The sequence below is a fragment of the Thamnophis elegans genome, chromosome 14 (genome assembly GCF_009769535.1).
Source record: "Thamnophis elegans isolate rThaEle1 chromosome 14, rThaEle1.pri, whole genome shotgun sequence".
Classification (NCBI taxonomy): domain Eukaryota; kingdom Metazoa; phylum Chordata; class Lepidosauria; order Squamata; family Colubridae; genus Thamnophis; species Thamnophis elegans.
In genome coordinates, this window is record NC_045554.1 from 19,485,480 (window position 1) to 19,501,345 (window position 15,866).

The following is a 15,866-nucleotide window of genomic DNA, read 5'->3' on the forward strand; positions in this document are numbered from 1 at the left end:
GTGAATTGGACTCCACGATCGGAGATAATACGGTCGGGAACCCCATGTAACCGGTAGATGTGGGAAAGAAATAATTTAGCCAACGCCTTGGCGGAAGGAATTTTGTGGCAAGGCACGAAATGAACTTGCTTGGAAAACAAATCAGTGACCACCCAGATGACGGTGTGCCCCTGGCTCTCGGGGAGGTCAACAATAAAGTCCATAGAAATCTCCTTCCAAGGTGCAACCGGGCGGGCGACAGACTGTAGAAGTCCCTGCGGTTTCCCCGGCGGCTTTTTGGCGGCAGCGCAAACTGGGCAACTGGCCACATAAAGTTCAATGTCCTTTTTTAAAGAAGGCCACCAGAATTGTCTCTTCACAAGGTGTAAAGTCTTGACGAATCCAAAATGACCCGCCATCCGGGAGTCATGAGCGCGACGAAGGACGACAAGTCGTAGGGAAGCGGGGACGTATAATTTAGCACCTATCCACGGTAGATCGTCCCTCATGGTGCACTCGTCCCGATGGGTCAGGAACCAGTCGTCTTGAGGAAGAGCCGCTTTGAGGTTAGAAAGTAGATCGTGAGGCACTACCTCCTGAGCTTTGGTCTGTTGACGTGTGAGTACCGGAGCTGCCAAGAGCGGTTGGACGATACTCAGTTTGGAACAATTATACTGAGGCAATCGGGACAAAGCATCGGCCATGAAGTTCTTACCGCCCGGGATATACTTGAGAGTGAAATTGAAACGGTTAAAATATTGGGCCCACCGCATCTGTTTGGGGGAGAGACGACGAGGGGTGCGTAACGCTTCCAAGTTCTTGTGGTCAGTCCACACTTCAAATGGGTGTATAGAGCCTTCGAGAAAATGGCGCCAAGTAGCGAGGGCCCAACGGACCGCAAAAGCCTCCTTCTCCCAAACCGCCCAGCGCCGTTCTGTGTCATTGAGTTTACGTGAGGTGTACGCGCAAGGCTGTAAGTTACCTTGGTCATTGGCTTGTAGCAGAACGGCCCCAACAGCGACATCACTGGCATCCGCCTGGACGACGAAAGGCTGGTTGAGATCAGGATGTTTAAGAACTGGTTCAGCGGCAAAAAGGCGTTTAAGTTTTTCGAATGCCGCCTGGCATTCCATGGTCCAGTCCAAAGGCTTATTGGGTTTAGGCTTCGGGTCGCCTTTAGTCTTGAGTAAATTAGTGATAGGGAGAGCAATGTTGGCAAAAGAGGGAATAAATTGACGGTAGAAATTAGCGAAACCCAAAAATTTTTGCAACTGTTTACGAGTTTTGGGAGCGTCCCACTCAGTGACCGCCTTCACTTTTTCAGGGTCCATTTCAACGCCATTCGAGGAGATACGGTAGCCCAGATAGTCGATAGTCGTTTGGTGAAACTCGCACTTAGACAATTTGGCATATAGGTTGGCAGCACGGAGTTTTTTCAAGACAGTGCGCACCAGATTGACGTGGTGGTCGTAAGAGCGAGTATAAATGAGGATATCGTCCAGATAGACGATAACGCCCTTATAGAGATGATCGTGGAGGATCTCATTAATGAATTGCATGAACACAGCAGGAGCCCCCTGTAGGCCAAAAGGCATAACTCGGAACTGGAAACAACCAAGAGGGCAGTTGAATGCGGTCTTCCATTCGTCCCCTTCCTTAATGCGTACTCTATAGTAAGCTTCCCGCAGGTCCAACTTTGTGAAGATGCGGCCCTTCCCCAGTTGCGCTAACAAGTCCTTCATCAGTGGTAGTGGGTAGAGGTTTTGAGTACAGATGGCGTTAAGGTTGCGAAAGTCACAGCACAAACGAAGAGACCCATCTTTCTTTTCACGAAATAGGACAGGGGCAGCCACCTTGGGTCGAGCCGGTTCAATGAACCCACGTTTCAAATTTTTGTCAATGAAAGAACGCATCTCCTCCATTTCCCTGGGTGACATGGAGTAAATGCGGGGTTTTGGGAGTTTGACCCCGGGTAAAATGTCAATGGAGCAGTCAGTAGGCCTGTGGGGGGGTAGAATGTCCGAAGATTGCTCGCTGAAGACGTCCCTAAGATCCAAATATTCTTTCGGGATTTTTTCCTCTCCTGCAATCCTCTCCTGCCCTCTAGCGGCTACTTCAGGAACGTCAGTGACTTCAGGTTGGTCCGGAGAGCCCTCCCCCACTGGAGGCACCTTCGAGCGAACACGCAAGCGGCCTGTCCGCCAATTTATGTGAGGGTTCCACTTCCGGAGCCATGGGATGCCCAAAATGAGTGGTCTGTCCATGCCAGGCGCGACCACAAAAGAGATTAATTCAGTATGGGTACCCATTTTCATTTCCAAAGGCTCAGTAAAAAAATGGGCGGGCCCCCCCCCCCGCAATCGAGCCATCTATTTGGCAAAACACAATCGGGGTTTTCAAAGTGCGCAATTTGATGCCCAATTTTTCTACCATGGCGGGATTGATCATGGATCGGGAACAGCCAGAATCAAGTAAAGCTAGGAGGGTGGCAGGGGTCCCCTCAGGAGGAACTTTTAATTCAATAGGGATGAGAAGGGGCCCCTTGTTTGAACTCACCCAGCGAGGCGATGTGTCGTCATCAGAGTCCTCAGAAGAAGAGGAGTTAGCATCTGCGTCACCCTCTAATGGCTGGGCAACAGGAGGGGGGTTGGTTTCCCCAGCGAACGCTGTCTCCTTCTTCTTCTTGTCAGGGCCTCTGGCAGGCTTGTCATCACGTCTGGGAGGGGGTTGGGCAGAGAGAGGCAGTTTAGCGCGACATTCGGGGGCGGTGTGCCCGAGCTTGCCACAACGAAAGCATGTTAACGGTCTGGAGGAGCCAGAAGGGGGCCCTCTTGCGTCGCCTCGTCGTTTGGAGAACGATTGCGTAGTAGGAGGGGGGAGGGACCGGGCAGCCTTCTCCTTCCGTTTCCTTCTTTCTTCAGTGGCATAACGCAGACGGATTAAGTCAAGCTCGGCGTCTGCAGCATGCTCAAACCACGTGATTAAGAGTCTTGGCAGGTTACGATTGACACATTGTTGATAAATGTCTGCGTTCAACCCTTCGGCAAATCTGTCCAGAAGGGCGTCCTCCCCCCATCCTCTCATGTATTGTGAGAGGCACTGAAATTCCTGGATGTATTGGGCGACAGGTCTATCGTCTTGGTCGAAGGTTAAAAACTTCAATTTGTTCCGCTTCTCAGTTAATGGGTCATCAAAACGTTGACGGAAAGCCTCCATAAAACGGTTGAAATTCCCCAAGAGGGGAGATCCAGACATGTGCAAAGCAGTCGACCACGTAGCCGCTTCACCATCCAAAGATAAAAGAATCATTCTGACCCTTAAAGTGTCAGATTCAAAGTCCCGGCCATAAATTTCCATGTAGTTAAACACCTGCATAAGAAAGGAGGGAAGGCTAGTAGAATCCCCCTTAAAACGTACAGGCAAGGGAGGGATTTTAGCCATTCGATGTCTTCGGGGGGGAGGCTGGGGGGGAGGTCCTCTTTGATCAGCGAAACCTCTAGCCGCAGGGGGAGACGCGGGCCGAGGGGGGGGGGGAGAATCCTGGCGTGGGTAACGTTGCCAGTTTCTCCAGTCTCTTTCCTCCTCCCCCCTTCTCTCTTCCAAAAATGTTTGACCCCAATAATCAGGTAATTCACTCCGCTGGGGTTTTCTCATCGGGCCCCGGTGCTGATAGCCTCTCCATTCTCCTTCATCGCCCCCTCTGCTTTCCCCACAGTACCTTTGGCTCCAATAGTCAGGGACTTCACTCGCCTGAGGTTTTCTCATAGCACCTGGCTCCAGCGAAGTTTGTGGAGGTGGTCTTTGGGTGAGCCCAGCATTCCAGCTTGTCTCTATCTCTCTTTGCCCCGCTGAAATTGACCAACGGGGTGGGGGGGAAGGTTCAGGCTGACTGGAAATTTGCAGTTGAAATAAATCTTCGTGCAAAGGTCGGTCAGACGGGCTGGGCTGGTGTAACGAAAGGTCGGGAGGTCCTAGTTCACTGGAATCCCCTCCAGCTGCGCCCTCTTCCTCTCTGGTCGGAGAAGACATTCTTTCCCTTCTCGGTAGACGTAAATCTCCTGGAAAGGGATATATTCAGATCTTGCTTCTTGTCAAGGCCCACTCCACTCCATAATTAGGAAAGAAGACTAAGAGACTCCATGGGTTGGAAATCCAAAGTACTTTTACTAATTATAAATGGTAAGCGAGCAGTAGTGAAGCAAGATCTGAATAATATGGCGCGAAAGCAATTGATATATAGGCAAACCCGTTCCCCCCCCTTAGGATCAAAGCTCCAGTCCAATCATAAGTCCTTCAAATGTCAGGTGTGAGATAACTTCAAAACGACAGGCCGAAGATGGAATGTGTAGGCCGTTGATGCAGGCGGGAAACACGTACGCATGCGTAATCCCACCGACTGGTACATCCTAGAACATTCCTCCAGCACATCAATTAAATCCCTCCCACATACACGCCCCCCCTTCCCGTTTCATGGCAGCTGAAGCAACAGCAAAGCAGAAGCTGACACTATCTATCTATCTATCATCTATCTATCCTATCTAATCTATCTAATCTATCTAATCTATCTAATCTATCTAATCTATCTGTCGCTGTGTGTGTGTGTGTGTGTGTGTGTGTGTGTTCCAGCATAACTCTGGAGTGCCTCAAGCAATTTCAACCAAACTTGGTACACAGATGACTTACTCTCTGGAAAGAATTATTGTGGGGGGTAAGACACCCCTAAAACCACTCAGGGTGTGTGTTCTGTTAAGATACAGCCTGTTGTGCTTTAAAATGGCTTCTACTGTGCAGCGCAGTGGAGTTGCCATGGGCTTCACAGTACTCCACAACAGGGCTCCCTCTGGTAAGGCGAAAAATCCAACATTAGAAATTACGTTTGGTCTGGACATTTCCTACTTATAGATAAATACCCGGATAATGCTGATTTATTGGCTAGTTTGTTCATATTTATGATAGTTGCAGTGTCCAAGGGTCAAAAGTGAATTTCTGACAAACAAAGTCAATAGGGATGCCAGAATCACTTAAAAACCCTGTTGTTATCATCTGTAGTGATTCACTTAACAACTGTGGCAAGAAATGTTATTAAATGGGGCAAAACTAAGTTAACAAATGTCTCACTTAACGGTAATTTGGGCTCAATTATGATCATAAGTCGAGGACTTTCTGTACATAATAAATGTGATAAAGGTAGTAAAATAGGGCAAAACTCACTTAACAACGGTCTCGCTTTGGGCTCAATTGGGGTTGTAAACCGAGGATTATCTGTAAATAAAATAAAAATGAATAAAATAATAATTTATTAAATGTATGTGCCACCCAACTACTGGCCACTCTGGGTCATTTATAAAGTGTTAAAAGCATTTAGAAAGTAAGAAATAAGAGAAAAAGAATAAAGATGGCAGAAATGATTGCCTTTATGATTGAATGCAAAAAAGAAAAGGGAAAAAAAGTTCAGAAAAAAGGGAGAAGACGAAAAAGAAGTAAAAAGGAAAAAAAAATCCAGAAACAAAAAATAACAATCCAGAATCGGATACAATAAACAATTCAAGATTCCTATCCAAACAAACATTTAATGTAAAGTTACATCCCCCTGTTTACCAATTCTTCCTCTCTTTTTCAATGCTTCTATCCCTGTTCTGGCAGTGAGAAAAGGCAAAATTGAGAAGGCGGCATACGTATATTAAGTAATCTAAATAAAGTGACATTTTCAATATGTGGTGAGCGCTGAAGGAATTGTTTCTGCGTGGAGGTAGCTCAGAGTGCTATTTGAAGAGGTGGCTAACTTGCCAAGCGTTTCCTTAAGGTTTTCTCTCTGGATTTATAACCATATATTTTGTTTTAATTTCCATGGGCAGCATGCAAGATGCCCTCAATGTGCCAAGGTGGCTTTACCACCAATCGGTGTGTGTGTGTGTGTGTGTGTGTGTGTGTGTGTGTGTGTATCAAAACGCACCAACTGCAACTGGCCTCAACACAAAAAGGCAAACCAGAGATATTCTTTGCTCTCGCTTGCCTTAATTCCCTGGGAAGAGAAATAGATGAGAGCCAACAATCTTGTCAGGCGAACACAGTTGCTTTGCAGTGTCTCTCTCTGCACTTTTGATGTCTATGTGTTTGCCATAGTAACAGCCTAATCAACCCTCTGGCTTGCCAGCCTCCTATTTACAAATGGGGCAGGGGGCTTTTCTGCAGGACTGAACGAGTGACTGGCAGGAGAGGGACTGCAACTTGGGGGGAATAGAATTTGTCATGCTGCATTTCTCTAAAATAGCCATAAATACATATTGCTTAAAAATAGGGTTACTTTGGGTTATTTTGTGTGGATGTTGCCTTATCCTCTGCAGAAAATTGCAAACATTATTCATTCAGTAAGTGTTTTGCTGTCTGTTCTAATAAATATTTTAATTGCCATGGCATTTGGACCATGAAAACTAAATAACAAAAACAAATACTGGTTGCTATTTTTTGCTAACTAAGAAATTAAAGAAAAATGAAGATAGATTGCTACTGTAATTAAAATGCCCTGTTAAGCTGTCATTGTAAAAAAATATTTATGGCAGCAATCAAATCTTATCACATATGAAATGTTGTGTGTTTATTTATCCATTAATTGATATTTTGCGTAACCATGTAGAACAAAGTAGGATTTTGATGGCATTGTTGTGGTAATCATCTTGACTTTCTTTTTGACTCCCCTTCAGACATCCCTGTTTATGCAACAATTGATTGATTTGGTTACTGTCCCCACTCTATAAGTTTAATGTAGACATGATCCAAAGACAGAGGAGGGATTAAAAACAGAAGAATGTTTGGCTTGGAGAACCTGACATTTAAAAGAACATTTAGGATACTAGAACAATGTCAAAATGAAATACTGGGTTGGTCAAGATTTCAGCAAGCACCCCTGGCTGGAGGATAACTTGATCAGCTCAAACCTGTTCAGATGTTCAGTAGCTGTTATGTTTATGTCAACGGGTGCTGCACAGATTTATTATAATGAAATCCAGGTGGATAAAATTACAGTAAAATCAGCTATAAAACAATATTCAGCAACTTTCTTTCTGCGAGAAAGACAGTAAAACAGAGATACCTCTTAGGTGTGTCTTTTGCGTTGAATAAAGGGGTGGGGGGGAGCAGAGGTAAAGCCAGGAGGTGGCTTCTAAGGGCCAAAATCAGCCAGCTTGGCATTACTCCCTGAATCATTGGCCTCCTTGCAAAATTGTGACTTGCTGCAGTCTTGATGTGACAAATGCTTTCTCCATTAAAGCTCTGGTTGCAGGCCACACATCAGAAACGCCACGGGGAGTGCAAGACTCCCGTCCACCCTCTTTTCTCTGTGCAGAATGACATCATGGGAATATGACATCACCCTTGACAGGAGAACACTGGCTTTTTAAGGGGCTCACAGGAGTACCCCTTCTGCTGTGCTTGGAGGAGAGTCATGCACGATGAATGAGCTTCTGAGGCTGGTCCTTGCGCAGAGCACATTGCCCCAGCAATGCTTTGATCTGCCCTCGTGCCCCTTTATGACTCTCTCAGCCCGGACTCAGGTGTCTGTGGGTGAAAATCCCTGTTTCTTTCTGGCACCCTCAACGCAATCATTTGCCCATGATGCAGCTGGTGGCAACTTTCCTGCAGAGGAGGCCACTCTCCTATGGCAATGGTCTCCAAGGAACAGAGAGAATGGCCTCCAGTAGGACCCTCCTTCAGGAAGAGGTAGGGAAGCAAAAGTTCTCAAAACCAGAATTTTTAACTACATTTAAAAAGGTCTGTAGAGATTTTCAGTCATCCAGGTCATGGTTGTCCCAAAGGTGCTTTTTCAGGAGACAAGGAGTATAAATCCTTCCATTCCCCATTATCATGTCAGAGCTGAATAAGCTTCTTGGATGAGAAGTGAAACAAAGTCCAGTTGCCTCCAGAAAAAGCACCTTTGGGATACTTTTAAAAAGTAGAAGCACACACAACAGCATTAAAGGAGCAACACAACCACAAAAATAATAAGTAGATCAAACAAAAAAGAAAAAAATCTAAGATGATCTTTGAAGCAGATCAACTCCTAAAATATTGACCATATTTGAGAAATTGGTTCAAACATTGCTGGAAACAAATATTGTCTTATACTGTAATTATTTTGGTTAACCTTCTGGCCTTAAATTGACACAGGGCTTTAGATGGACTTTATTGATGTCGTGACCAAGCCCTAAAAGTAATTGAGTATGGGGAGAATGGGGGTGTCATTCTGATTGTCTGATGGGGGCAAATTCATTGCAGCCCCCACCCTCTGAAAAGTCTAGGTGAGAAAGTGACAGATACACAAACTAAAACTTCAGAGGACTGAATTCCCCCAATAAATGGGAGACGTGGTGATTGAGTTCGCAGATTGCACTAAATCATCATGTTTTGGCTTCATAGGTTTGATGAACTCCACTGTTGCATTTGTCAATTTGGTTTTGGGGTCTGGTGTGTTGTGTGAACCTGGGCTGTGGTGCAGGGGTGGGTTCCGGCAGCCACTACTGCTGGTTCGCTGGTAACAAGCTTAATCTGCTCATTTTCTCCCCAGGAATCTTTCCAATAACAAGATCAGCACCTTAAATGCTGAAGCGTTCCTGCACTTGACTTCTCTGGCAAAACTGTAAGTATTTCTGAGACCTCCTGTTTCACAGCACTGCAAATAATTCTGCATAATTCTGCTGAAGAGGAACGTTTACATTGTACTCGGGGAACCTCAGCCGGGGGTTTTAATTAAAGGAGCATCTAGTCCTCAATTCCAGTGGAATGACTTGAATGGAGACGGTGGCTGATGAGATCGCATCTTGGCTGGGGAATTCTGGGAGTTGAAGTCCAGGCGTCTGAGAGCCACCGAGATTGGGGAAGCCCTGCTCTAAAGTGGTGATGGCGTACCCATGATGTGTGTGTCAAAGGTGGCATGCCACAATATATTGGGTGACACACCAACATTCAACAACACCCGACATCAATTATTCTTGAAAGTACACCCTGTTCTTAGGCACTTTCTTGAGGCTGTGGAGGGCATGCAGGAATGGGGTTTCTCTTGGTCTCTGGAGCCTCCAAAGTCACGTGAGGATGGGACTTGCTTTCGTTCAGTCTTGAGAGGCTGCAGAGGCCAAGGGAGAAACTGCTTCAAGAACACGGCAGCCTCAGGTGGGCCCACAAGGGAGGAGGAAGGGAAGAGGCACAGGACGGACCTTATGTAACCCTGGGCTGAGGGGGCAATTGCCCTCTTCCCCAGTAGTATGGGGTGGCCTTTTTGAGAGGCAGCCATGGGGCTAGGCATTGAAATACAGACCTGGACCTCTCCTTCAGGCTCAGCCTTGGGTGCTGCTGTTCAGGCTGGGATAGTGGTGGAGCGGGGAGATAAAAAATTGTTTCTCTTCTCCTGGAGATGGGGAGGTGATACACCAGCAGAATCATTAAGCATTTTCTGAATTTATGTACACTAAACATTTATGCACTAGAGACAAATTCCTTTGGTGTCTAATCCATCCTCTCCCCTTCCCTCCCATCCTCTTCCCTTCCCTTCCCTCCCATTCTCTTCCCTTCGCTCCCATCTTCTCCCCTTCCCTTCCATCCTCTTTCCTCCTCTCCACTTTCATCCCCTCTCCTCGCCTTCCATTCCATCCTCTCCCCTGCGCTGCCCTCCTCTCCCCTTCCATCCTACACTTACTCTAATTTTTGATATGCCAAAAAACCCCAAAAGTTCACCATCACTGCTCTAATGTTAAAAAGAAGATGAGAGCTCTAGTGTTAAAAAGAGCAATGAAGAGTTCCATATAGTGGCTTATTATCGTTGTTGTTGTTGTTGTTGTTGTTGGTCTTACAGTCTACCAGATATTTAGATTGGATTTGACATTTTTATCCACCTCCCGAGTCCTTCACAAGGACATGGGATAGGCAGATGTGGAGGTTTAATGGTGTTAAAGGTATCAGCATAAGGGATGGAAGCTGTTCTGAGTCAAGTTGCCTTTTGCAATTGACTGATGAGGATTTCACCGCCTTGGGATTTATTTTATTTTAGGCAGCGAACTTATCTGCCTTGTACTTTCCCCAGAACAACAACCCTTTGAGGTGGATTGGGCTGAGAGGAAGGGACTTGCCCAAAGTCACCCAGCCGTCCTCCATGGCCGAAGACAGGACTAGAACTCACTGTCTCCCAATTACGTACCTTTATACACTTATTCAAAGTAAAGATACACCATTGTAGCCTGTTTAATCAAATCCCACATGCTCCCAACATCCCATGTTCCTGATCTTGAGCATCCTCCTTTAGCAAAACAAGTTGAAGAAGATGTTGGAAACGACTTTAAGAAGGTTAGCACAGAGTCAGGCAAAGAATTCTGGCATCGTTTTTTCCCTACCGGAACTGAGCTGGCTTTTGAAATGTCTTTCTAAGAAGAAGGGAATTTTGGAAGCATGTGCAGGGAGCAAGGTAGCCATGTGATATGTGCTGATGGGAATGTCCTGTCCACAAAGCTGCAGCTATCCCAAGGGAAAAGCTTGTGGGAAAAGCCTTCCCATTACGAGTCGTCCTTGAGAAATTTTGAGAAAACATTGGCTTAATTTCTATGGCTTTTAGAAACAATGCAAAAACAAGACCAAGTGTGAACAAGATGCATGAGAAACATGCTTCAGTGATGACAGAAGCTGGGTTAGGAAAACTACAATTTTAAATTGTGACTTGCTGAACAAACCATAGTGGCTTAGTAGGCGCAATCCAATCAGCTACCCTGCTTCCCCGAAAATAAGACCAATCGGGCTTTTGTGTGCATGCGCTAAAATAAGCCCTCCCCGAAAATATTGCAAAACAACAGCAGCCATGAGGTGACAACGCTCACCGCCTCCTGCACCTCAAAAATAATTAAGACTTCTTCGAAAATAAGGCCAAGCGCTTATTTCGGGGGTCAAAACAAAATAAGACCCTGTCTTATTTTCAGAGAAACACGGTAGTGTTTCTCAATCTTTTCTTCACCATGGGACCCCTTTAAATATCTTTTGTGGCCACAGACCATGTGGCCATGGATCCTCAAGACTTAACTCAACATTTAAATCATAACATTTCTTCAAGCCTTCGCAGAACCCTTGTGATGACATTGTCGTGTGTCCCCCCACCCGGGTCCACAGACCACAGATTGAGAACTACTGCAATAAGTCACAAAAGGTAGATTGACACTTCAGGCTCAACCAAAATCAAACAAACAAGTAATAGCAATAGCAGTTAGACTTATATATCGCTTCATAGGGCTTTCAGCCCTCTCTAAGCGGTTTACAGAGTCACCATATTGCCCCCACAGGGTCCTCATTTCACCCACCTCGGAAGGATGGAAGGCTGAGTCAACCTTGAGCCGGTGAGATTAGAACCGCTGAACTGCAGATAACAGTCAGCTGAAGTGGCCTGCAGTACTGCACCTTAACCACTGGGCCACCTTGGCTCTATTGCTATTGCTATTGCTAAACAAACAAGTAAAAAATATTATTACCACCAAAGGCCAGTCCAGAGTTCGATATAAGACTATATACAGTGAACCTTTGAAATGAATATATAAAATAAAAGCAACAACCAACAGATAAAGCAAACAAGGCAATTTATCCCCAGTGCTGTGTTAAGCCATAATATAGATGCCCTGGGGAAAAAATAAACTTGACCCAAATGTGGGATTTCAGAACTGAATTCCTAATGTAAATCCATCTTGTTTCCAAGCTCGGCAATGGCTGAGCCTTTAGTCGTAACAGCAACAGCAGTTCAATATATAAGTTACCTCAATCATCCAAGCAATTCTAGACAACAAACAACTTACTTATTACAACAATTTAAAAAGTAGTAATAATGTAATATAATTCCAAGAATATAGCACTATACCGTGGAGGAAAACACTAAGAGCCAAGGAGTAGATTTTTATTTTATTTATTCATTAGATTTTCATATTGCCTTTATTACTTTGTAAGTAACTCAAGGTGGCAAACAATGCATAGTGTTGCATCCCTATTGAAATCCTTGTGGGAAAAGAAGTGAGTCAGATACAGCCATTTTCGGCTATGTCATTTCACACTATTTTGAAATGAAGAACCATATAGACCTTTTCGAAAAAGAAAACATGGATAATTCATTCCTACAACCCTCGCATTAGTCAGATATGAAGGCTGCTCCCTATAGATAATACATCTTCTGCTTCTTCAAAACTGAAATCAAGAAAACCATCTCAGGCCAGAAACCAAGAAAAGAAGGACTAGGAGAGACATGATAGCAGTGTTCTAATATTTGAGGGGCTCCTACAAAGACAACTTATTTCCCAAAGCATCAAAAGGCAGGACAAGAAGCAATGGATGGAAACTAATCAAGTAGAGAGTCAACCTAGAAATAAAGAGAAAGTTCCTGACAGTGAGAACAATAAACCAATGGCTTACCTTCAGAAGTTGTTGGTGCTCCATTACTTTTCAAAAAGAGACTGGACAGCCATTTGTCTGAAATGGTCTAGGGCCTCCTGCTGGAGCAAGGGTTGGACAAGAAGACCTCCAAAGTCCCTTCCAACTCTATTATTCTATGTCCTACCTTTTGGGAGATGTTGCATTGCATCTCTGTCAAAGGCTTAGCAGGGCGGCGTGACTAACGACATGTGGATACCTGGGTCCATTGGTCAAAAACAGCTTTTAAGCATGAGAGCTAGTTCTCAGACTCTCCTTGTTTTCTATCACTGCATTCTTTCCTTGGATTAACTAAATTCCCCAGGCCCAGTGAATCTTCTTTCTGTCTTGCTCTGAGAGATCTGAAATCTTTCCTTCTTTAGGATTTCCTCAGAGAAGGACTGATATTCTTGTCATGAAGGCCAACTGCTTTTAGCTCCTTCCATTGTGTACTCTTGTGAGTCTGGGGTTGCCATTTTAGCTGGACTTCTGATTTCTCTCATGCTGCCGGACCATGAAAGGACATCTCCCACTGTCCAGCAAAGCAATGGGATGGCCTCTGACAACAGCGTGTTCCAAGCTAAATTTGGTGGGCTAGGGACCTCTCAGAAGGTGGTTGCAGGTCTCTTGTTCCAATTAAAGAGACTATGTGTACCTCTAGGTTGAAATGAGGGGTCTTTGGTCTTTTCAGAGCTTAGTTGTTTTCTTGCAGACATTTAATTACTCAAACTAGGTAGACTCACCAGAATGAAACTTCTGCTAATGAAACGTCTACAAAAAAACAACCAAGCTCAGAGCACCAAAGACCCTCAGATCTCCTGCTTCTTTTTTTTTTTTAAATATATTTTATTCATTTTCACATTCCATTTTACAATCACTTATATACAGAGTATTTGCTATAAGAAAAAAAATATATAAAAAAAATTAAAACAAAATAAAAAAAAACACAACTCATCATTCACAACCCCACCTGACACTTCCATCCTCCATACACCCCATCTACCCCCTCCAACTTTCCTTTCCTCCCTCTAACACTCCCCTCCTACTTCCCTTTCCCCTCAAACCTTCCTTCTCCCCTTACTCCCAACACGCCCTCCTTACATTCCCCTTACTCCTTCCTTACTCCTCCCTCTTCTTTCCCTCTACCTCCCTCCTTGGTGTATGCCTTTATTCAAGTGTTGTTTAATCTGATAAAAAGTAAAATAAACCAAGGGAAAAAAAATATAAAGAAAGAAAAGAGAAAAAAAAAAGGAAAGAAAAACAACAACAACCGTATATAAGTGCATTCTTGTTCTTATTGAGACTATGTTAACACCCACCCACCCACCCCCCATAAATCCCCATCCCTAATCCTCCCGACTTCCCGGGGCCCACACCTGGCACTGCCTTCTATCTAAAGTATCTTGTGCTCGTATGGATTAAAAATAAAAGTAATATATTAAAGGAAAGAAAAACAAGAAAAAAGAAAGAAAAGAAAAAAGAAAAAAGAAAAAGGAAAAAAAAGAAAAAGAACTCTTTGTGTTAAGCTCAGCCCCCCATCTTTATCTATGCTTAAATAGTGTAAGTCATTCTATCTATATTTTATTCTCGTCTCTTACTTCTTTGTTATTTACCCCAACCTCCTGTAGACTCTCCCGTTCCTCTTCCTTAACCTTGTATTCAGATAAACATTTGTACAAATTTGTATATACATCAATATACAATCTAGCTCAAAAATAATCCCTTCTAGTAAAATTTAAGCAGCGTGGATCATTCCACATATTCAAATATTACTTTACAGAAGAATAATCAAACTTTCCCTTCTAATAGGATTTAAACAGCGTAAATAATCTTTCTTAACCTTATTTTCAAACAGTAATTCAAAATAATCTAACCAAACTTTCCCTTCTTAGTAAAATTTAAGCAGCGTGAATCAAGTATTACTTTACACAAAAATCAGTTTACATTCTATCTTAAGATGATCCCGACCGGCTTTCCCTTCTAATAGGATTTAAACCACGTAAATCATTCCGCATGCATTTTACCCTCATCCCTTGCTTGTCTGATATTTACCACTATCAAATTTATGCAGACATTAGTTAAGATCTAGCTCAAAATAATTTCACCAAACTTTCCCTTCTAATAAGAATTAAATAGCATGGATCATTCCACATATTCAAATAATACTTTCAACAAGAATCAGTTAACCTTCTGTTTTAAAAAAATAATCTCGTCCAGCTTTCCCTTCTAACAGAATTTAAACAACATAAATCATTTTGCATCCTTTTACATATATACATTCAATATCACCCCACCAATATACGTAAATCATTCCGCATGCATTTTACCCTCATCCCTTGCTTCTCTGATATTTACCACTATCAAATTTATGCAGACATTAATTTAAAATCCAACTCAAAATAATTTCACCAAGCTTTCCCTTCTAATAAAAATTAAATAGCATGGATCATTCCACATATTCAAATAATACTTTCAACAAGAATCAGTTTACCTTCTGTTTTAAAGTAATCCCTTCTAACAGAATTTAAACAACATAAATCATTCCGCATTCATTTTACATATATACAATCAGTATCACCCCACCAATAAGTTCCGCTTTTTCTACCGGAGAGAGGTCGCAAACCCCCATTCAGTCCACAACTTTGGCAAATATTTTAAAATGTCTAAATCCTCGATCTCCGCTTTTCTGCTTCTCCAAGGGAGGAAAGGCTACCCCCTCCATCTTGCAGCCATGTGGTCTGTTGCTTGCCTTCTCCTTCAGCTTGTCTCTCCTCTTTTCCAAGTGAATCAGGAAGTCCCGCCTTCAAAGTCTTGTAATAGAAATCTCGAGCCTCCGAAACAGAGTTAAGACGAAGTCTTTGATTCTCAAATGTGACCGTAATGCCGGCTGGGGCCTCCCATCTATATTGAATCTGTTGATTTCTAAGCTCTTTAGTTAAAAAAGCATAGTCTCTTCTTGCTCTCAACATCTGGAAAGGTATTTCTTTGAAGACAATCAAGTCCTGGTCATCAACTCGCAGACTATTATTATGAAACTTTTGCATAATCGCGTTTCTGGATTCTTTTGTGGAAAAATATATAATTATGTCCCTCGGGAGCTGTCGCTGTTCCGCTACCAACGAATTCTGGCGATAGATTTTCCGAATCTGCCAATCAAAGTTAAGTCCCGGGCTTCCCACCGCATGGCTGAAGGCTTCAACAAAGGTCTGTTTCAGATTCTCTCGCTCCTTTTCGCGGAATCCTCTGACTCTTATTGCGAATGCCTTCTTATTAAAGTTTATCATCACGAGCTGTTCTTGAGTGTCTCTAATTTTTTGTTGTAATATTTGAATATTAGTAGTCAAATTAAAATTAGCCTCCTCCAAGCTTTCCAATTTATTCTCTATTTCAGCAGAATAATCTGACAGGGCAGACACGGCTGCAAATGTATTCGCCTTCATTTGGTCAATTTTAGACTTTAAATCATCATA

The 15,866-nt window shown here is 43.5% G+C and overlaps 1 protein-coding gene across 1 annotated transcript in view; it reads left to right on the forward strand.

Moving 5' to 3' along the window:
* Positions 1 to 15,866, forward strand: part of PKD1 (polycystin 1, transient receptor potential channel interacting) — a 174,501-nt gene that overhangs the window by 49,351 nt on the left and 109,284 nt on the right. Inside the window, exon 2 of the mRNA XM_032230933.1 lies at positions 8,540 to 8,611. Coding sequence (XP_032086824.1) covers positions 8,540 to 8,611 — 72 coding nt within the window. The remainder of the gene's footprint in view (positions 1 to 8,539; positions 8,612 to 15,866) is intronic.